Source organism: Cyphomyrmex costatus, unplaced genomic scaffold, assembly GCF_001594065.2.
Source record: "Cyphomyrmex costatus isolate MS0001 unplaced genomic scaffold, Ccosl1.0 scaffold302, whole genome shotgun sequence".
NCBI classification, from domain to species: Eukaryota; Metazoa; Arthropoda; class Insecta; order Hymenoptera; family Formicidae; genus Cyphomyrmex; species Cyphomyrmex costatus.
Genome location: NW_017277148.1, coordinates 450,760 through 473,486, shown reverse-complemented (window position 1 = coordinate 473,486; position 22,727 = coordinate 450,760). Strand labels below are relative to the sequence as shown.

General features: G+C 36.8%; 1 protein-coding gene across 5 annotated transcripts; it reads left to right on the top strand.

Moving 5' to 3' along the window:
* Positions 1–1,540: 1,540 nt before the first annotated feature.
* On the top strand, positions 1,541–21,508 carry LOC108775664 (ubiquitin carboxyl-terminal hydrolase 20). Of its 5 annotated transcripts, none has more exons than XM_018542100.1 (8): positions 1,541–1,749; positions 11,367–11,708; positions 12,861–12,947; positions 14,584–15,907; positions 18,897–18,992; positions 19,075–19,427; positions 19,518–19,843; positions 20,623–21,508. In XM_018542100.1, the coding sequence occupies exons 2-8, from the start codon at positions 11,413–11,415 to the stop codon at positions 20,937–20,939; spliced, it is 2,799 nt and encodes a 932-aa protein (XP_018397602.1). In that variant the 5' UTR covers positions 1,541–1,749; positions 11,367–11,412; the 3' UTR covers positions 20,940–21,508. The 5 variants fall into 5 exon arrangements, with proteins under 5 accessions (XP_018397602.1, XP_018397603.1, XP_018397606.1 ...); XM_018542101.1 differs by lacking the exon at positions 1,541–1,749 and adding an exon at positions 2,207–2,410; XM_018542104.1 differs by lacking the exon at positions 1,541–1,749 and having other exon boundaries at positions 11,290–11,708; positions 14,584–15,406.
* The last annotated feature ends 1,219 nt before the right edge of the window (positions 21,509–22,727 follow it).

Below are 22,727 nucleotides of genomic sequence, written 5' to 3'. Positions count from 1 at the left end.
TGCATGAATATCAGACTTATGCCCATTTCCACTAATCAGATTAACTTTAATCTCGATTTAATTATAGCTCTTCGTCTTTTTCTATAATTCCAAAATCAGAAAAAGGTAAACAATAATTTTAAGTTAAACCGAGATTATAAATAAGTTAATTTCTCGGTTAATTTGCATTGATGGAAATATAATTGGTTTTAACTTTAAATCCTCACTAGATTTATATTCTTTGATCGCAACTCGTAAAATGCTTTCTTCTATAAGTGGTCATTCAAAATAAGAAAAGGAAAACAAAGAGCTATTACAAAAAATAATTGTTTTTACTATTGTAAAATTTTTTAATTAATATTAAAATTTAATAATTAGTTTATACATTTATTAATAAATCTAGTGAGGAATTAAAGTTAAAACCAATTATATTAAAGAATTTTAAATACTTATAAAGCTGCGTTCTCTGCATTGCACACCCTAATATATACCTATATATAAGATACCTAAATACCTATATACCTTAAATTTAAGCATAATTCCGTCGTATTTAAATTTTTTTTTCATTCTCAAAAAGTAAAGTTTGTACTTTAAAAAGCTTTCGATAAATTTTCAGGAGACGCGGTGGTAGTGTCTCCAGCCATGTGTTGAAAAACTGAAAGACACTACACAAAGTCTCTTATCCCGAGCCACCAGAGTCCAATTTGGGGGGTGCATAACTACTAAAATATAAAAAATTTTGAATCGAACGTTATATGTCCTGAAAAGGTGGCATTGCCACGATCGAGTAATTTGAGCCAAAAAATTTAAAATCGGTCAAGCCGTTCTGGAGTACAAGCGGTTGAAAAGTGGTGATTTTAATGAAAAATTAAGAAACGTCTCCTCCTACTCTTTCTTCATTATTTATGTATATATGTATATATATGTATATAAACCTATAATACAGAGTGTCCCATAACTATATTAGCAATATTAGCATCTGAAATATCTTTGAATCAATAAGGTCTAAAGAAAATTACTCGAATTGCTCGTTATAAAAGGAACTATCATATGGAGATAATAATTTTTATCCAGATGGATGATTCCTCTAATTCTTCTTCATTAAAAGTATTAAGATAACGGTATAATTACATTACATAAAAAAATGTATACAATTCCACTTAAAAGAAAAGATAAAACTGACCTTGATATCTCCGAAGCGCTTCCTGCACCTGGATAAAAACTTTTTAACTCTTTACATACACTGTATACAATATTGGTTATACAAATTTTTCTCTAGATTCTATCGATTCAAAGATATTTCAAATGCTAAGAATTATTACTGAAAATAAAACACCTTGTATATATTTTGTGACTTTATATTTCGAATGGCTAAGACTTTCGCGGGCAATCGACAGTCGAGTGTGATTTCCGGCTGATCCGACTGGCGCGCCGCGACTTCCGGCGCTACGTCAAGTGTGCGTTCGGCGAATTTACTTCTGCGCTAGCGCAAAACGCGGCTCGCCGTGTGGGTCACCGCGCCGCTACCGCCACCCCGTCAACGCTCTACCGCTACCGTTGTCGCTGCCGCCGCCGCCGCCATCCGTCGCCATCCGTCGCCGTCGCTGTCGCACACCCGCGAAGGAATGTCGATGACTGTCAACACGGAAATCGGCCTTCACTTCACGCCATTTTGTCCGCGTGCGCATTGTTGGCGTACCACCAGTGCCGATAATCTCGCGGCACTACGAACGTCGGGGTGTGGATCGTGCCAGGAGCCGTCGACGAAAGGTAAATACTCGTGCCGACGTGAGCGTGCGTGCGTGCGTGACATCGGTGAGGCTTTTCGCACGGAGGCTTTATCTCACGTATACATACATATTCGCGCGCCCGAGCGAACAAAACGGGGAGGCGCGCGCGCGCGTTTCGGAAAGAATCGATCGCGTTTCACCGTCTCTTCCGCGCCTTACCGACCCCGTGTGCCCGTTGGAATTCGGAACGGAGTGGCGCGTGTGTGTACGTTCCCGGGGGTGACGTCACCGTGTCGGTACCACCGTCGGGACGACCCGCGCATCCCCCTCGCTCCTCCTCTCCCCCTCCGGCGTCGAGTGGGGCCAGTCTCGCCGCTTTGATCCGCGAGTCACTCCGGGTGAATCGTGCGATCAGTGCGGCTCGCTCGCGTTCGTCCGGCAGCTGGCTTCTCTCCTCTTTTACTTTGGTCTTTTCGTTTTCTTTTTCTATCGGGTTTTTCCTCCCTCTTGGGGGGGGAAAACGTCCGGGGAACATGGGCGAAATAACGCGAGCGGTTGCTAGGTGTCACGGTCACGGACGGTAAGCCGCGATAACCGGACGACGGCCCGGCCCCTCGCGAATCTTCCTTTCGGGGTGTTTTCGTTCGCGAGGCCGCGAGAAACAGTCCGCCGTGCCCCTCGTCGACGCCGAGTTTCTCATCGTGAGTATCAACGAACCCTCTCTGCTCTTCTCCTTCCTCCCCTCTGGCTTCTTCCTGGCCGACTTTTTCCGCATAGCCGCTGGAAAAAGAAATATACCCTGTTTAAATATCAAAGGAGCAATGGTAACTCACTCCCTTGAATTAAATAACACGTTTTATCACTTTCAGCTTCTGTGTGTGTGTGTGTGTGTGTGTGTGTCAAAATGTCAATCAGTTTATTTCTGTGGTTAGTTTCAAAGTAAACAACGTCCGCGTTAACATCGCACCTAAATAGTAAACTAAGCTCGAGTTAGGTTTAATGTAATACATTTTCATTATAGTTAAATTTAATTTAACCGCATTGTTTCATTTAACGAATTGGAGTAGAGGAGTAGTGGTGACCTATAGAAATGATTGAAAATAACTCAATTCGGTATAATTTGGCATTATGAATTTAACGGTGTACAGCGAGACGATCCACGCGATGTATGGATGTGTTTCGCGTGATTTCCACGTTTCTTTTCGTCTCCCCTTTTTCGCGTGGCCGGTGAATATCGAGGAGCGAGAAAGGGTTAGGTTACCCCGGCCGTCGGTGCGTTCGATAAAAATATTCGTGGATATCGATACGCGCGCGCGAAGGTCTCCCCCCCGACTCCCCCGTTCTCCGCCTCCTTCCCGCGAGTGCGTCCGAAACGAATTATTTATAAAAAAAAAATAGGCGAAAAGGAGGAAAAGACGGATGCGCGCTGTCAAAACGGTGCAGCAGTGGCGTGAGTCTTTCTCGGAAATATAAAAGAAAAACAAAGAGGAGAACCTTAAATTTAATTAAATTAAATTTTACTGCATACTCAACTATTTACGAATTTTGACATCGATGAGAATCAGTCTAATTAAATAAGATAAGTTCTGTAAGATAAGATTCTGCAAATCGATAAAACGCGCATCATAAAGTCTTTTTTGATCTTAAAATGCAATTATGAGTAGGACAAACTATAATGTTTCGATTTCACAACTATATGTTTATGATTAATAATGGCATGTATAGTCAATTGTGTCATTAATAATAGTCACTCACACTAATCGAGAAGATCTTCATTTTTTAAACACATGTTTTAATTATTACTACATAAATAATACATGAATTTAAGAAAATAATTATTGTGATTGCATTAATATTGAATACAAATGTTTATTTTATTTGCCACTTATACAATATTTTATAAACAATATTAATATTTGAGATTAATTGTTATAATTTATAATACAATTTTTTATGTTTAAGAGAATATGTAATATATATATAGTTATTATTACTAAATAACATAACAGTAATAACCACAAAAATGGAGCTTCCAATTATAATTATTTTATCATACGATTATATTCACAAATATAAAATACTTCTCTCAGTATATACGTAATTTATAAATATTTATTGTTAGCCGTTTCAGAGATTGATATCTTTCGCATTTTTATCAGTCATTTCGGGTAACCGAATCCCTTGATTTAAATAACATTTTTATTATTTTTAATTTCCATGTATGTGTCAAAATTAATCTATTTCTTTGGTTGATTTGCTCAATTTTAAAATAAGCAACGTCAATATTAACGTACGCACTTAGTCAATAAACTGTAGAATCTAATTTACATTTCTTGACTTAAATTATTTGACTTAATTATTTTAGTAAAATCTGTTAAATTAATATTGAGTTGAAGCAGTGACAACCTGTAACAACAATTAAAAATAACTCAAATTTAGTATAATTTGACATTATAAATTTAACAATGTAATGTTTTGAAATTCTTTAACATGATTCTGTGATTGATATTTATGACGCTTTAAAATTGTACCTATGACATTTTTAAATTGTATTTAAAACGGTTTTAAATATAAGATCTGACTATGAATACCGATCTTGTAATCAGTACAGATTCTTCTTTTAAAAGCCGATAATAATAAGATCAGTATTCATAGTCGGTTCTTTTTAAGACCGTTTAAGTTACAGTCTTAAAATGTCATAAGCCATTCACAGAATCGTATTAGCATCTTAAGACATTACTTAAGACAGTCTTAAAATAAGAACTGACTAATCAGAAAAAGAGTCTGCTTGTATTAATTAGAATTTGAATTGAAAATAGATAAATCATAACTTTTTGGTTGAATTTTTATAATTCTAATTAAGATAACTAGAATTCTTATACGATTAGAATTCTCTACTTAGTTCATTTTCAATTAAAATTTCTTTTCAATGTATAAATCAGCTGTATAAAATATTTTTCCATTTATTGTTTCTTATTATAATTTTTATATTTATAATCGTCTTTTACGTGCAATCTCAAAAAACATGATAATTTAATTTTATAATTATATTGACATTGCTTAAAATAATCTTGAAATATGATCAGACTGATGAGTTTCTTTATAGACTTTTCTTGTGTAATGAGAAATCTCCAAGAAGTAAAAGATAAATATATATATATACATATATATACATATCGTCTTAACGTAGAAGTAACATTAAATAATATCAAATGATACTCCTCGGGGATTCGTAATGGTAAATCGCGTAGCGAATCGTCCATTCTTTCCCACCGCATGCCGTTCGATTTTCGCGACGATCTGCATCGTTTGGGCTTCCCGAGGCCGAATGATCACGCGGTTTTTCGATTCTCATTACGCACCAATGTGTGTATACGAGCGATTTCATCGAAATGTACTAGACGATCGAGACAACAACGACGATGATGGCCAAAACTTTTCATAGTTTCTGCGCACTATTAATATACCCTTTCCAAGATTGCGGGAAGAGATATAAAAAGAAAGCGGAGAGAGGTGTACACGCGGGAGAAACGCGTGCTGTAAAGTTATTTATGTATCGCAGGCCGGCGCATAACGCTGGACCGCGGCACTTGTAAATTTTAATACGATTATTGTACAGTTCACGATTTTGGGGGAGGCGGGACAGACGTTGCTTGTGCGTACATTCGTCGGCTTCGTTGGTTTTTTAATTTTTACTTCTGCTAGTATAGATTAACTTCTTAAATTGTTAACTGTAATCCAATAATTAGTATAAATTATTTATTTATTTTAATCTTGGTTTAACTTATTCTTTATCTTTTCTAGTTAATTTTTTAAATTTTAACACGATTTTATATACGCAGCTCTCGATTTAGGGAAGATACGGAACAGACGGACATCGTAAATACGTATTCATCGATTTGATAATTTAGTATCCATATTTCTGCTAATATAAATCAAAATCAACTTATAAATCATTAACTTTAATCTATTAATTATTTTTTATAATTATTTAGGTCCGGAGTTTCATCAATGTAGGACTAACTTTAATCTCTGTTTAACTTACTGTTTACCTTTTTCTTATTCTTAAAAAAAAAGAATAAACTGAACCGAGATTAAAGTTACATTGGTGGGGAACCAGGCCTTTTTTGTTCACTTTAATCTTGGTTTACTTACTCTTTATCTGTTCCTTATATAGTTTTAAGAATTAAAAAGGTGAAATTAAACCGAGATTAAAGTTAATCTATCGATATTAGAATTGGAGACAGAAGAAGATAGATATCTTTCTACCAATGTAAATTAACTGTAATCTCGATTTAATTTACTCCTTCTGTAATTTTCAGAACCAAGAAAAAAGATAAAAAGCAAGTTCAACTAGATTAAAGTTAATCTATCTTGATAGAAACGAGCAAGAGTAAGCTGAACCGAGGCTAACGTTAATCTACATTGATAGAAATGGACGTAAGACGGCCGATGTATATCGATCTGCACCGCTCTTTCCCTCTATCTTCCTCTGCTTATGTGCCGCAGAGAAAAGTGGAAAGAGGAAGTGGAAACGTTCCCGTTCGTCTGTACCCGACATAGAGATGGATACGCGAGCGAATGTTTTTCCATTTCGTTTATGCCCTCGGCGTGCAGGATCGATTAAATGCTTTTACATAGCTATACACTATCTCGATGAAACTTTAAGGTCGTCGGTACGCACGCACATAAACGCACGTGAAGAGCTATCATCCTATAAAACGCGGATCGAACGGTCATTCGGCGTTATCGTATAAAAAAAAAATTTAATGTATTGACAGCATCTTAGCCAACAACAATCTAATTGAAAATAATCTTGCGTTAATTCAACGATAATATTAGTAATAAAACATGTCATGTTCTTGTTTTAATAAAATCGCAAGGTTGTTAGTGATCAGAGAAAACCGGAAAAGATCAGAGAATTAAAAAATAATCAGAGAAAATCAGAGTTTTTTCTGTTTCGCTAATAACTCTGTTATAGGAGCGGAAAAAACTTAATATGGATAAAGAAACACAGAAACTCGAGAGAGAAGGATTATTTGATGAGTTAAAGGTATTAAAAATGGAGAAATTGCAAATTATATGTCTGACAGAATTCGAAGAATAGTCAGGAAATTTATTCTGTTCTGCTAAAAAAAACTCTGGAAATGTCATTTCCTTCATTAATTTAGTTTAATTTATTACGTACAGTTTTATATGAAAAGATACATTAACATGAAAATGCAAATGATAAAACGTTAATATGACTGCTTTATGTTACAATGTTTGCCAGATATTTTATGTGAAATGTGAGAAGAAGGGGAAAAAGAAATAAACGCGTGTAACACACGACAATTATTACACGGGGTAGTTTCCATTTGATGATACAAGTCAAGTTCTATTTTTATTACTCTCTAAATGTCAAGAAAGATAGAATGATGTTTATGTCGACACTAAATGGAAAACACCCACACATTTATACATAAGTACACACGCATCAATATTGTTATTATAGATAAACAAAAGCATTTTCGATTAGACTGCTGTTAGCTAATGCTCTATACATTTTTTTTTTCCGTGCATGAGTGCAAGGCTATCTTTTTCCTCTTTATACAAAACGTCGAACCTTGGATGATACTCAGTATTTGTGCAATGATTCGTGTTTCCTCGACACCTGCTGTGCACTTTAAAGCTAAATCCTTGAGGTACACATCTAAATACGAAAGTACGCGTCTGGGCGGACGTGATCAGGCCACTTTTTCTCCTTGCCGGTTTAAACGCCGGTAAACGTGGACATGTCCGGCGATGTATTGTCGTTGAAATTAATTAATAACGCGCCGACGCACACCGTGCCGAGTTATGTCACGATCCGTACATCGCGTCTTACGTAAGCTAATTGAATCGTAATCCATCCGAGTCACGGAATCCGCTAGCGAACGTGCGTCGCCGTTTCCCCTTATTACACGATCGCTGCACACCCTTCATTAATATTCCGCTAATCTTCGGATAGCATAATTGTCTGAAGAAGAAGGGCGTGTCTGTTCGAATAGTGTGGGTTTCGTTGCCGAGAATACGTTAACGCGATTTCCGTAATTGTTGTTTTAGTCATCCAAAGGACATTAATCTTATGAGGCCTGACTGTTTATCACCTGGTAACAATAGAACAGTCAAAGCAAATCCGACAAGGATATATCTGACAAGAAGAACAACTCTTTAAAATCTAATATACTGCAAATTTAGATATATCTAAAAACAATTATGTTGGATCATAAAAATAATTAAATTTGAACGCTTAAATTGATTGCTAGAATATTAAAATTTTTTGCAACATTATCATTATATTTGCTATCTTAATTGTTTTAATGATCCAATATAATTGGGCTAATTCGCGTTTTTTTAACAAAATCGGAGTAAATAAACTCTAAAGTGAAAATAATGGAACAAAATATATAGTTAGAACATGTGAGTTAAAAATACATTTCACGTATCCTTCATTCAAATTTTTGTGTTATTTTACACAAAAATTTTATACAAGATGAATATGTTAGAAAGTAAGATAAATATTATGTAAAAGAATTAACACAAAAAACATAATGTTGTTTAACACCATTTATAAGCAAATTGTGGAAGTGTATTTTTTCTAATATGTTAAATCAACATGTGTTTTATTCATTCATCTTAGAATTTTCATTTTAAAATCATCATTTTTATATTACTCAATTGTTTACTTATTTAATTGTACTATTTTAGCACTAAGAAATGTTGAATTTAACACAAAATATTTAAATAACATAATTACTTTATATTAAATTAACACTCAGAATATGTAAAAATTTAACAAAATTTTAACAACAACACTTGAGTCGACTGGTTTTAATACAAATATAAAATGTTTTTTACTGTATAGCAATAAATTGTTGATATATTGTATTTTTTCCATCACTTTAACGTTTTAGAGTCCATTTGTTCCGTTTTTATAAAATATGAGTTAGCCTATTATTGCAGCAAGGCTTATAATTATTTTCAAGATCTGTATCTAATTAAATTTTTAGATACTTCAACAATAAAACCGTTCTTTCCACGTATCTGCAGTGTCCGTATTATCTTTTTTCTAGCCCGTGCCTTTTCTTTACTTCAATTTCGGATTTATCTCTTGACAGAATCGCACCCTGCATGGATATTCCCCCGCGAATATCCCACGTCAATCTGCACGTGTCGCGACTTACCGCTTCGGGTCACATGGAGCGGGCACACGTAACGAAATCCGAAACGACGCGGTTTATATTGGATTCCGGCGTCCTAACTGCGCGTTCTAACTCCGGTCCGGCGGAAAAGCGGGACGGCTGCCAGATCGCGGGAAAAAAATCACCCCGGGCATCAGATCCGCGTCCTATCGACGCCGCGCGCCGTCGTTTTGGCAACATCGTGAACGCATTTCTTCCGTTTCTTCGTCTTCGCTACAAAGATTATTCACACGATACGTATAACAATCAATGAACCGCGATGAAAAATATTCTATAAAGAAACACGAAAAGAATGATTTTGCTAAAGTATTTAAAAATTTATCTAGATACAGATCTCAAAATAATTTTGTTAAACCATTAAAATAATTATAGAACGTTTAAGTTTTGATAACAATGTTGCAAAAAGTTTTAACATTCCATAGCGATCAGTTTAAGTGTTCTACATAATTATTTTGATCCAAACAAAATTATTTTCTGATTCTTAGCTGCACAGAAAGAAAAAAGCTGCATTGAAACATCTAAATTTCTGTAAATATGAATCAAAAAATAATTTTCTTTGGATCATCAAAATAATTATTGCTTATCATGCTTGAGTTTTCTATCTACACAATTATTCCAATAAAATTATTTTCAAATCTGTATCTAACTAAATTTTTAGATACTTCAATGAAACCGATACTTTTGTGTACCGATGTGTATTGAACGAAAATTTTCCAACTTGCAGGGGAAAAAACAATTTTATTGAAATATCTAAAAAGTTTAGATACATATATTTAAAAATAATTTTGTAAAAATCTCAAGCATGGTGATTGCAAAAATTTTTAACATTCTAGTAACTGTTTAAGCATCTTACATAATTATTTTGATAGACCATCGAAATCATTTTCAGCTTTGTGTCTAGCTAAAATTTTATATTCTTAAACAAAATTGTTCTTATCCCGAGAGATTTATGTTCTCTCTTCAGCTGATATTGAGCGTATCGTTCGACAATGTGACGCGATTTTGCTGTCGAATGGTCCGTCGTATCTCTTTGCTGGATATAGTATAATCTCTCCGGAGAAGTTCCGTGGAAAAGGAGGGCAAGGTGACGCGATATACTCGAGCGAGGGACGAGGTCAGAGGTAAAGCGCGAATTAAGCTCGCCGCGTTGCACCAAGAACGATACTCGTTTTGCACATTTTACGTTTCGCGAACTCACACAATTTTCAATCGCGTCACGAAGGTCGACCGCGTTATATCACCGCGCGTGGCAATTATCGATAATAGCACTCGTTGAAATTGTTACTTCAACGCACGTATTACATGTGTACCGATTGATAATGAGTCTTCTGACCTGCGATACGAGCACACAGATTCCAACAGCTATCAGATTCAAATTTGAGAGATTCTCGCGAGAGAGGCGGTCGAATATACTACTCCGTTCCTCGAGTTGGATTTACCGATAAAAAGTCGTCGATCTGACTTCCTGAGATAGATCTCGCGAGTGCACCGTCCGCGGATGTCCGCGATCCTGTAACTACAAACACCATACACCTGATCAGCGTCAAGAAATCTTTGTAATAAAAACGAGAAAAATTTCAAGTAAATCATCTTTTATTTCATACTAATTAAATATGCTTTCTAACGAGAGATACGGATGACGTAGTATAATACAGTCATCACATTCTTGTGGTTTGCCGATGTTAAACAAAGATGAAATAATAACGGCGTCACATTGTGTCTCTTGCTGACAAGTATTAAAAATAAAGATACTAAGTTCAAAGTAGTATTACACATCGTGATGCTAGGAAAATTAAAATCGTTACAATTAACATAATTTAACTATAATTTATAGTTTTGATCACCAAAATTTATGTATATTTTTTGTGAAATTAAAAAAATATTAGGTACTAACATATTATAATAGTATAATAACTACAAAAAGCTTGTAATTATAATAGTATACCACGTGCAATTATAATTAAATATATTAAAAGAAAAGTTTTTCTAATTATAATCGCAAGTTACCATAATTATGAATATTATTGCTACAATGTTAGTAATAATAACTATATGTATAGTTTTATCAACAAATTGATATAATATATGTATATTATTATTAACAATAGCAATCATAATTGTAGCAACATGTAATTATAATTATAAATACTAAAAACACATTTTTCTCTCAGTGTATCTTTGTATTATTTTGTTGAAAGTTTCGAGAAAGGAACTGCGCGTCGCAATCAAAAGATCGCGGTTTCCGGTCGTTCCGCGAGACTCGGGACTTGAGGAACCAGGAACGAGTTCCGCACGAAAGGTCCCTTTCGAAGTCGCCAATTAACGTTGCTAATAAAACTCTTGTCTCTTTTCCTCTTATAAGCATATTTATTTTTACTTTCACATTTATTTTTTTAGAGTGCGCGTGAGAATAATGCAGTAAAATGAATTTCAGGCATTTGACGGAGAAGCTCGAGGAGATCGGCGAGCCGCAGAGCACAATGTCGTATCATCGCAGCGGGCAGGCGGGCGCCGTAGCGGTCTCATATAGCACCAGTCCAATGGCACCACATTCGCCTAGCCGAAGGTACTCGAGCGGCACCGGCGGCGGTGGCACCACCACCTCTGCGCTCGGTAGCTCGACGTCCAAGTACGGCAACTACCGTTCCACCGGCTCATCCTCGATCCTGGACCGACCCACCAGCTTCTACACATCGTCCTCGGGCTCGGGCTCGGGCTTGCGCTCCAATTATATCTCTTCGGAGTACAGGAGATCTTATTGTGCGCCTGTAGGAAGGTTAGTATTTTGTCAGTATTCCCTGGGGAATGGATAATAAAAAAAGAATTGTTAGTGAACCCTCGAGAGTTGCAACAGCGATCGCCCTTATATATCGCGGTTTATGTATGTTCGTTTCTATATTTTGTATAAATTAATTTTAATTGCTTTTTATATTTTTTTCTAATTTAAAAAATTATAAAAGATAAAGAGTAAATTGGACCGAAATTGAAGTTAATTTATATTGATTTTATTTTGGATTAATTTACTTTTCATCTTTCTTTAATTTTAAAAATTATAAAAAGAATAATAGATTAAAGTTAATCTACATTGATCTCTACTTTCAATTAATGTAAATTAACTTTAATCTTAGATTAACTTTTTATTTTTATTCTATTTCTAAAAATTATAAAAAGATCAAAATTAAAAAAAGAGATTAAAGTTAATCTATTGAACATTGATTTCTATCAATGTAGAATATATTAACTTTCATACGTGGTTTAACTTCTAATTCTAAAAATTAAAAAATCACAATTAGTATGATAGATGGAGATTAAAATAATTATATTAATGTACACATTGAATAGAAATGGATATTACTGGAAACGTATAAATTTTTCGTAAAGCAACGCGTAACATGTAATCTTTGTACAGAATCAAACATGAAATCAAATACTCACACTTTGATCTGAATTATAATCCGATTTAATTCTTGTTTTATCTTTTATGTACATCAACTGAATATCCTATTACATGTTTTATGCTGACTAAAAAGAGTATCTCGTTTAATACCGACGTAATATTTATCGCGCGAGTTAACAACGCGTGGAGAAAGTAGACACGGTTGAATGGCAGGTTCCGCCAAGTCGAGGAGCGTATCTTGTAATCACGCTAAACGATGTTTTTCCTTCCTATCTCGATCTACATGAAGTCTGGCGATTAAAGTCTTCAATTAAATACGCAAGAAGTAAAAGATTGCGTGCTGTCGCAATTTTTCCTCGGCTGATGGATCTTGCGATTGGACTAGGTTTGAAACGACACAGTTAAAATTTAAGTATAGAAAGGTGAAATTTTCAATAGTATTGTCAAAAGGCAAATATACAAAGTCGACGCGCTTCCGAAATGTTGAATTAGAATTTGACAAGGTATTTATATATTCGATCCGCCCCGCAGCTTCTACTCATCGGCTTCTACCGGCACGAGCGTCCGCAGGAACTACTCGTCGTCGGAGTACAGTCGATCCACCTGCTCACCCGCAAGGTGAGCGATCTTCGAAGTAGGATGTAGATTTTAGGAAGATAGCAAAACACAATCCCGTGCATAGAGTCGAAAATTGAAATGCCTACATGGAATGAACAGTTTGAAAATTAATTAATTGACTCAAAATCGGAGTAATTTGATCCAAATTTTAATAACAACACACGTGACAAAATCGAGATCCGAAATGTCTCAAAAGTTTTAAGACGTTTTTATATGCTGATATATTGTCTAGATATTTTTAAATTCAGGCCAAAGTTATCCTAACTGGGCTAAAATTATCGCATTTTACAGCATCTAAAAATTTAGCTAAATATCTAAAGATAATTTGATTGGATCATTAAAATAATTGTATAAGACACTTGTTGCTAGAATGTTAAAATTTTTATCAGCATTGTGTCATCAGGCTTGAACTTATGTAATTATTTTGATAACCCAATAAAATTATATTTTTAGATCTATATCCAGCTAAATTTTTAGAGACTCCAGCAAAAACGTTCGTGTAGACATATAATGAGCATGCTCCAGCAAGAGACACAGATGACAGTGTAAAACAGTGAATCATTTATTCCGCATTTAACATTGGCGAACAAGATGAAATGATTCACTGTGTCACAGCATATTAACTGTATCTTTTTCACTGGAAAGCACCCAATATTAATCAATATCAAATCACCCGTATCCTTGAGATAATTTCCTACAAATAATATCGTAAAGTGAAAATCATGTTACTGTTATTCTTCTTTAATATATGATAATATTTTCTACCTTCTCAAGATATCGCACCTGATGTCGAATATCTACGTCTGAACTGAAAGTCTCGCGCGTCACTCACCTTGCCTTACCTTTGTGTTCACGTCACTATAATTCAATTACAAAGGTAGACACGATATGTACATCCCCATTCGTATGTGACCTAGGTAACTGGCATTAGTCCTACGTTAAAGGTCGAGGTCAGCATAAACTGGTCGCGCTAGGTCCGCTACCTGTTATTCCGGATCAAATAGCTTCGCCTCTATCTCGGTGTCGTTAATCAAAGCATTGCTCTCCTCGTCGAGGTAACGCGAAGAGAACCTCGACGGTATAAAGCACCATTGAAATTCGCGCGGCAGTGTTATGTCGAGAGAGCACGTAGCCGCATTTATCGATTTTAAATAAGCACGCTCGCGCTACGGAATGTAGTCGTGGACCTTGACCTCACGAGATTATCCGGCCTGTGTATGTGCACGACGCGTTTCGGATATCTCTGTAGCACTAGATTTTCTCTCTTCAGATTCCAGAGATGCACTCCACCCTGGATTTTCACCCTGCGTTATTCCTCGAGAGAATATACTATTTAAATATCGAGTACGTGCGTGTCGGCGTTGCGAAGCTGTCGCGTCTCCGCGAACGGTGTCGCGGGTCTGATTTAGTGACCTCCAAACCTCGAAGTAGAAGTAGTTGCGCCCGATTGCTGACGATAGAAACGCGCATATCTCGGTAGCATACACGCGCGCGAGTCCCACCGAAGAACGGCGTCTATACTCGCGCGCGTTGCATAACGCGATCTCGCGAGGCAGGGGACAGGGGACCTTGGCCAAAGGCCCGGTCCGGCGAAACGCGATGACCGCAATATTCTTATGTCGGGCAAATTTTGCAGGTCAGTCTCGTCGTCAACGTACGGCGAAACGGGCGGCAGCAGCGGCGCCGCATTAGCAACAACGATCGTTAATGGCACCAGTGGCAGCGGTAGTAGATACATCTCGACTACGCCAAGCACGTCGGTCAACTCGTCCATATCCTCGAGGGAACGCGGCAGCGTCGACGCGGCCGCCGCAGCCGCCGATATCATCAGCAGGTACTCACCAGCCAGCTACGTGCCTAGTATTCAACGTCAACAGCAGGCAAGCGGTGGCAGCGCGCATCACTGGAGGCACCGTTCGACGTCGTCGTCCTTGAACGAATTGTTCGGTGGGGACGAGCGCGAGGTCGAGCGCAAGGATCTCCGTTTGGAGTCCTCGCTCTCCTCGTCGTCATCCTCTTCGTCCGTGGCTACCGGAGCGGCCGGTCTATGGTCCAAGCCCAGCAAGAGAAAACCGTCTACGAACAGCACGGTGCTCACCACCGTCGGGCATACACGCACGGACGGCGCCGTTTCTCTCGCCGAGGTAACGACTGTCGACGATCACGTTACCTGTAAACCAACCGACGACGACGACAACGACGACGAAATCGACGGTACCAAGGACGACCAGCATAACAACAACGGCAACGCCGACAACACGGGGCGTGACGGCAACGGCGAGGATATCGCGTGCGGATACGGCGTTAACAACAACGACAACGAGCGTGACGACGATAACGACGTGGACGGGGACGACGACGGAAACGAGGACGAGGACGGCGACGACGCGAATGACGACGATAATCTCAACAATTGCCACCACCGCTTCCACCAGCAGCGTCGCCACCGGCTGGACAAGGTCTCTCCCGTTAAGCGTAACGTTCTCTCACCCGCCGCCGCTGGTGGTTTGATCGGTGTTGGTAGCCTTGACCTGTTAACTAACCTCGCTACTAATCCTCATAACGCCGAGCTGCTGATCAATAACAACGCTCAGAACAAGGTGACAGGAAGGGAGAAGAAAAACGAGATTACGACGAACAACGAGGTAACGCGCGGTACCGACGATGTCACGTCTATCGTGTTCCTACAACGCGATCGCGTTAGTGACATTCCTGAGGACGGCGAGGAAGAAAATAGCGCGTCCAACAACACGGACGAAAACGGTTTCAGTGGAACGATCAACAACATAGCCGGTAGACCGTCCGTCACGCACGGCGACGACCCGTCCGTTCCTTCGACGTCGAGGAGAATAGATCAGCCCGGTCTCTTCTCAAGTGCCACAGGAAATAATCTGACATCGTTACCAACGAATCCATCCACGGCACACCAAAATATCTATCGCGGAGTCAACGAGCAATACGTGAGTGCGCTTGTAAAAGAAGTAATACACTCTGGCGCGGAGCAGCATAGACTACGTTTAATCCTCGATGTTTATTAATCGATTATTAACAGATATCTTCATGATCCTTATGTCTGCCTATTTCTATTTCAATGTAAATTAATTTTATTTTTTATTCTACTTCTAAGAATCAGAAATAGGTAAAAAGTAAATTAAACCGTGATTAAAGTTAATTTATTGGTAGAAATGGGCCTACGATTTTTCTTTCTTCATTCAGTCATCTTTGTGATTGCTCGTAGTCAATGCTGTACCGTGACTGTTTTCAAAAAGTTTTTTAACCCGTAACAGATGGAACATATAGACTTTCGTGATCCTGGGATATTTTCGTAATTGTTAAATAATGTAATTTTTGGATTAATTTTATGTTTTATGTTATATTTTTCAGTTTTATTTTATTCCGTAGGCTAATTATTGCACTATACAGCAGAAAAGCTTGCAACAATACCGTAGCATTGTAATATTACTGCAATATTGCTAAAATGATCTTGCTGTATGAGTTTATTTACATAAGCTCAAATTTTGCTATTCTTAAAAAAAATAAAATTAATAATAAGAAACATTAATAAGTCTCAAGGATACTATGTTTCTTTAGTATTATAAAAGGTATGTGTTCCTGTTATGGGTTAAATTGACAAGCACGAATCTTTCAACGGTAATACCAAAGACGTGAGTATAACGTATGTTGCGTGGATTAAAATACAATCGAATCACCGTCGAATATAAGTATAGATTCAACGACGCATATTCTTCTATATGAAATATGTATACTGCATATGTATAATTATACGTGTGTGAGTTTGTATATTTGCAATTATAGTGACTGCGTTAAAAAAAAAAGTAACTGTTGAAATGTCTTTAATATAATTGATTTTTATTCTTAGTTCCTCATTTCTAAATATGAAATAAAAATAAATTTAAATATGACTGAAGGTGTAAATTTGCGCACATTATATGTCGTTTATACCTTCAGTCACCTTTTAATTTGTTTCTTTTTCTCTAAATATATGTAAACCAATTATATCAAAGAATTTAACACTTGTAAAGTTGCTTTTTATATAGAACGCAATAATGTCGTATGAAAAAAAGATCGTTACAAAAAGTATATAAGTTTTAGAAGTCCGATTTGTTGTGTGTTTGTTCGATTGGTGAGAGGAAAGTAATCTTCTAAAAAAGGAGAGTCTATGACAAAGATTTGTTTATTTATGATGTAGATTCAATCATACTTCGACGTACGTTGGTAGAGATTCCTCTCTACCGTGCCGTTGCCACATTATTCGTTTACTTCCCCACCCGGTCTTGTTGCGAAATCTCTTTGCCCTCTCGTTGTCTCCAACTAGAGCCTCTTCGAAGTTGCTGGTGTTTTATTAATAGCTCACAGCTCTTTCTCTCTCCTTCTCGAACTCTCCGGAAGATAGAGACACGTTGTCAGCGAATTCGTGTCCACAGTATGCCGTGGTAATTTACGGTAGCTGACCGAGTTTACATGCCTCTTCACGCGACGATTCTTCATCAGAAATGCATCGATTCAGACGAATAATCGCGATTGTAGTTTGCATACTCCTTGTAAATTGTATCTACTCGAACTATCTCTAACAGGATGGAGCTGGCAAGTCACTCAAGTTCATCTCTACACTTTGGAGGAAGAGATCGAAATTGCAAATTCTCGCGTCTTTTCCTAATGATAAACGGCACATTTTTGAGAATGCATTTGCCGTCCGAAAATGATATCGCGAGATATCACGGCTGTTAAAGCGTTATTGACACGTACAGTGACAAGCGTGACGTATAGATAAATGACGTCTTTTTTTGCTTACGTCTTTTTTGTTAGACGTGCATCGAACGAGCGACAGATTGTGCATAACGCAGACAGCACACAGAAGTTTTATATCCGGCGCCGTATCGCTCGGGAATTTCTTCGAAATAGAAATCACTACGTGTAAACTGGCTCACGCTCAAGCGATAGGATGGGCCTTGTGGTGTTTGTGGACGGTAACAGCCTTCGTGCTCACTTACGCCTTCTTTCTCGGCATCGCGACACCTTTGTTATCTTCCAAACGTGTTCCTTCGAGAATCAGTTCGATACATATTAATAATTGCACGATAATTACTCCCGCCGTGCCACATGCCATCCGATCTTCGTTTGTGCATTCACAGGTGAGTATTTATACGATTGATTGTGACTTTCCGGCAGGTTGTTGATTGCCGATCACAATCAATGTTGTCTTTGTCAATTCAGTTGCTTACACAGAAAGAATAATTTTGTTGAAGCATTTAAAGACTTAGCTAAATACAGATCTGAAAATGATTTTGTCAGATAAATAATTATGTAAGACGCTCAAACATAATAAGCAATGCTGCAAAAAGCATCTTTATGTTTTAGCAACCAACTTGAATATCCTATATAATTATTTTGCATTCAAATCCTCGTCCAAGTGCCAGATATTATTTTATTTTTGTCGTTCATAGGACGTTAAATGAGGATAACATGACGAGGCACTCGGATGTGAATTTAAACGCACTCTTTATGGTCTAACAAAATTATTTTCAGATTTGTATTTAGCTAAACTTTTAGATATTTTAGCAAAATCGTAAATCAAGCATTGCAACATTTTTTATGTGTCCTATGTGAATGTGTGTATTTTAATAAACGTCGTCTGACGAAGTTGTCTACATATCCACATGTGTGCCTAACAAGTACAGTGTTACTAAATCTAACGCGTTATCAGTTTGCATAAGTTTGTGTAACGCAAGTTGTTTGCTATCGCGAAATGCTTAAATCTCCTTTTATCGAGCAATTTGCGATATTTTTTCCGATCGGAATGAATGAACGCTCGGACACAGACTCGGATTCAAGACGACAGTATTTGCAACGATATACGGACTCTATGCATCATCTAATTGATAACAGCTAATATTTGTGTAGAAAATTAATTTGTCCAATGTCTTTCAGGAAGGAAGCCCGACTAATAGGTCAGCACGTAGCCGTCTGCAAGCTCTTCGTGATGAACGATGTGGTCTAAACGGCTTACGGAATATTGGAAATACAGTGAGTACAGCATCACGAAATAGTCTCGTAAATTTTTATAACTACGTATAACTCTACGTTAATGTGCGCACGATTGTTTTAGTGTTTCATGAACAGCGTGATTCAATGCTTGAGCAACACGAGGCCTCTGTTAGAGTATCTACTAAACGAACAATATCTGGCCGACATAAATACGACAACGTCCAGCATGAAAGGCGCTTTGATCAAAGCGTTTAGTCAAGTGATTCACGAATTGTGGGAAGTGGGCGGTGATCACGTAGTAAACACGACCGCGCTTAAATCTCAAATACAAAGATTCGCGCCACGTTTCATGGGTTATAGTCAACAAGACGCTCAAGAGTTTCTCAGATACTTGTTGGAGGGTTTGCACGAAGATGTCAACAGAGTCACCACAAAGCTACCGCCCATACACGGAGACATACCTGATAGTTACACGTGAGAAAGTTATAATATTTGCGCGATATACATGCGCGTTTAGTTTACAATATGTACAGATTAAATATTCGACATTATTACTTTATACAGGGATATGCAGAAAGCGGTGGAGAGTTGGAAACGTTATCTACGCAGCGAAGATAGTACAATAGTCGACGTTTTCGTCGGACAATTACGTTCATCTTTACGTTGCACTTCCTGCGATCACGTATCAGTCACTCTTGACCCATTCTGGGACCTAAGCTTGCCGATACCAGCCAGAAGTGGCACGGTAAAACTGAGCCAATGTTTGGAGCATTTTACAAAAGAGGAGGTATTGGATGGCGATGAGAAACCAACATGTTCCAAATGTCAGATGAGAAGAAAGTGCACCAAGAGCTTCAGCATACAGAAATTCCCGAAAATTTTGGTTATTCGTATCCTTTTTTCATCGATCTAATATGAATAATCATTCATAGGTATATATATACAGGGAGGGACATTTAAAACAGGTCACCTGAATAACTCGCTTGTTTTTGACAATAGAAGAAAAAGTGTCAAACAAAAGTTGCTTGGTTTCGAGGGCCACATAATGTGATGTCAATAATTGTTTTTTTGGTGGAGGCGCTAAAAAGATATGAAGGTCACCTCCACTTTTTTAAATGGAATAATGTAATTTTTTTTAGATAACGTGATTCCTCTAATTATTTTGCATATAAAAGTATTAAGGTAGATACCAAAAAACCAATAGTTTTCGAGATATTTTACACTTTATTTTGATACATATTGACATAAAATGTTAAATAACTCGTAAACTGTTGACTTTTTGATTATCGTACCTTAATACTTTTGTGAACAGAATAACGAGATAAATCAAATGGTGTAAAGAAAACACATAGTTGCTTTAAAAAAAATAAGTATACAAAATGAATAATTGTCAAAATAATTTATTGTCAAAAACAAGCGAGTTATTCAGGTGACCTTTTTTAAATGCCCCTCCCTGTATATAGAGAATGTATTATTGAACTTTGTGGAAAGGATTCTGTTCGGAACGTTTTTACACATTGTATATATATATATATTATAGATTCAATAATTTACATTATTAAATCATCCAATTATTAGTATCCGTTTGTTCGATATATTATTATTATTATTATAGATAAATGTAGCTCGAATTGTAAAAAAAATTATTTTTCTTAATACTATCTATTAGATTTGAAACGTTTCTCTCCGATGGAGCGCTTTCGCGGCAAGCTGAACGTGATGGTGGACTTTCCCCTGACGGGTTTGGATCTCAGTGCCTTTGCCGCCCCGAGAGTTCCGGGCTGCACGTACAATCTGTACGGGGTCGCGAATCATTCTGGCACCACGTACTCGGGTCACTACACCGCGTACTGCAAGCACCCGTACTCGGGGGAATGGCATGAGTATAACGACAGCCGAGTGTCCGTCGTGTCATCACGATCGGTCGTTTCCAGTGAAGCCTACGTACTGTTTTACGAACAACAGCCTCACAGTTCTCACTTGTAACCTTACGCCATATTTAGAGAGTAAAACAACCATCTTGCCTCTCTCAATACCTCAGCTCAGCCTAGTAAAACTCTATCTTCTGATGTATTGAAAAGCGACTAAACACTGAAAGAAACGGAGGGACATTGTCTCTTCTTGGACAAGTCCAACGTGACCTTATTGGCGATAATCGTGTCTCTTCCCGCAACACGTTTCTCGACTTAGTGTCGCATACGTGTAACGTCCTTTCGTAAAAAAAAAAAGAGCAAACACAAATCGATGTATAATTGATGATGCAACATAATTATGATATGTATATGTGCTTTATGAGATGTGGGAAATTATTTCCACGATCATGTTTGATCTATGAAATTATTTTTTTACGTAATGTTTTTGCGAAACCTAATTTATACGTTGCGATCATGTTTGAGATAGGAAGATGATATTGTATTTATTCGTTACTTTAACCGCATGAGGAGTGTTTCTATCTAGAAAAGAATACGAAGGTACGGGAGTCGCCAAAGATCACACATATTCACACATACACACACATACACGCAATGCTTCAGATGTCTAGTTACTTTTGAATAGACAAGTAGTGACACATCTCTCTGTCTCTTTTTCTCACTCTTCATTGAACACGTGGCGACATACAGCTATTTACTTTTGTAAAATATTTTGTTTAATATATATAACCACAGTCAAGAGTTATTTATTATAATTTATGGAAAGAGAAAAATAAAATAATATATTCGATATTGACACAAATATAATATATATTATTATACATATATATTATATTCTAATAAAAATAGATTATAAAGAAAATACAATTAGGCAAAATACCATTTAAGCTTTACAGAAACAAAGATTTTATTTTCTTATCCTAGATGCGAATGCGCAAAATTATCATCAAGATAAATTTAAGAACCCTTCCTTCCCGATTTTTTATCGTACTGTCTAAAAATGAAAATTTTCTCAAAATTTTTATACGAATTTGAACACTTTCGAAATATTGAGAAAGTCTATTTTCTTAAGATTTTTTATAATATAAATTTTGAAATTTTCTAAGATTTTTCAGAAATTATAAAATAATTTCTGAAAAATACCTTCAACCTTTTTCAGATTTTATACAAAAATTATGTTCACGCTACTAGGACCGGAATCCATAATCCGTTCTTAATCTCAAGACTTAAGCAATGTCTTAAGACGTTAATACGGTTCTCCATTTGGTTCCTGATGTCTTGAGCACTAGCTTAAGAACATCTCGAGTTTTAAGCAACATCTATGGATTCCGCCCTAGAATCAGTTTGATATCTCGATCTCAGACGGAGAAAGAATTGACCAATCGCATTGTTCATTGACCGTATTGTTCAAACGTGATTTACTAATTATTTTGCTGTCCGAAATTTTCTCAGTAAACACACGTAACGTATCATTTATCTGTTTGGAAACGTTACCCAACTTCTGTATATCGTTTTATCTTGTTCATCCAATGTTAAATAAGAACAAGACGCGGGGTAACGTTTTCGAACACAGTTTTAGTTATAATTTTCCATTCAACATAACCGTTAATGTAAAATCATGCTACAGTTTTTTTTTATTGTTACATAGCAAATTACAATTAACACGTAAGTTAGTATAACTCGATGTTTACCGAAACGATTCTAGAGCATCAAAAAAGAAGTTTTAGAATATTTTAGAATTTACACACACGAAGAATTCTGGAAAAAAATATATGTAAACTTCCTCGAGACTCTCGAAAAATATTTCTACTTATATTTAAAAATCCGAAATTTTTTCGGAATT

Excerpts from the sequence above, each read along its gene's own strand:
- LOC108775664 (XM_018542099.1), top strand. The coding sequence starts at position 11,356 with ATGAATTTCAGGCATTTGACGGAGAAGCTCGAGGAGATCGGCGAGCCG. Across the intron at positions 15,908-18,896 it reads GCGGAGTCAACGAGCAATAC|GAAGGAAGCCCGACTAATAG; the intron begins GTGAGTGCGCTT and ends AATGTCTTTCAG. Across the intron at positions 19,844-20,622 it reads CCCGAAAATTTTGGTTATTC|ATTTGAAACGTTTCTCTCCG; the intron begins GTATCCTTTTTT and ends ACTATCTATTAG.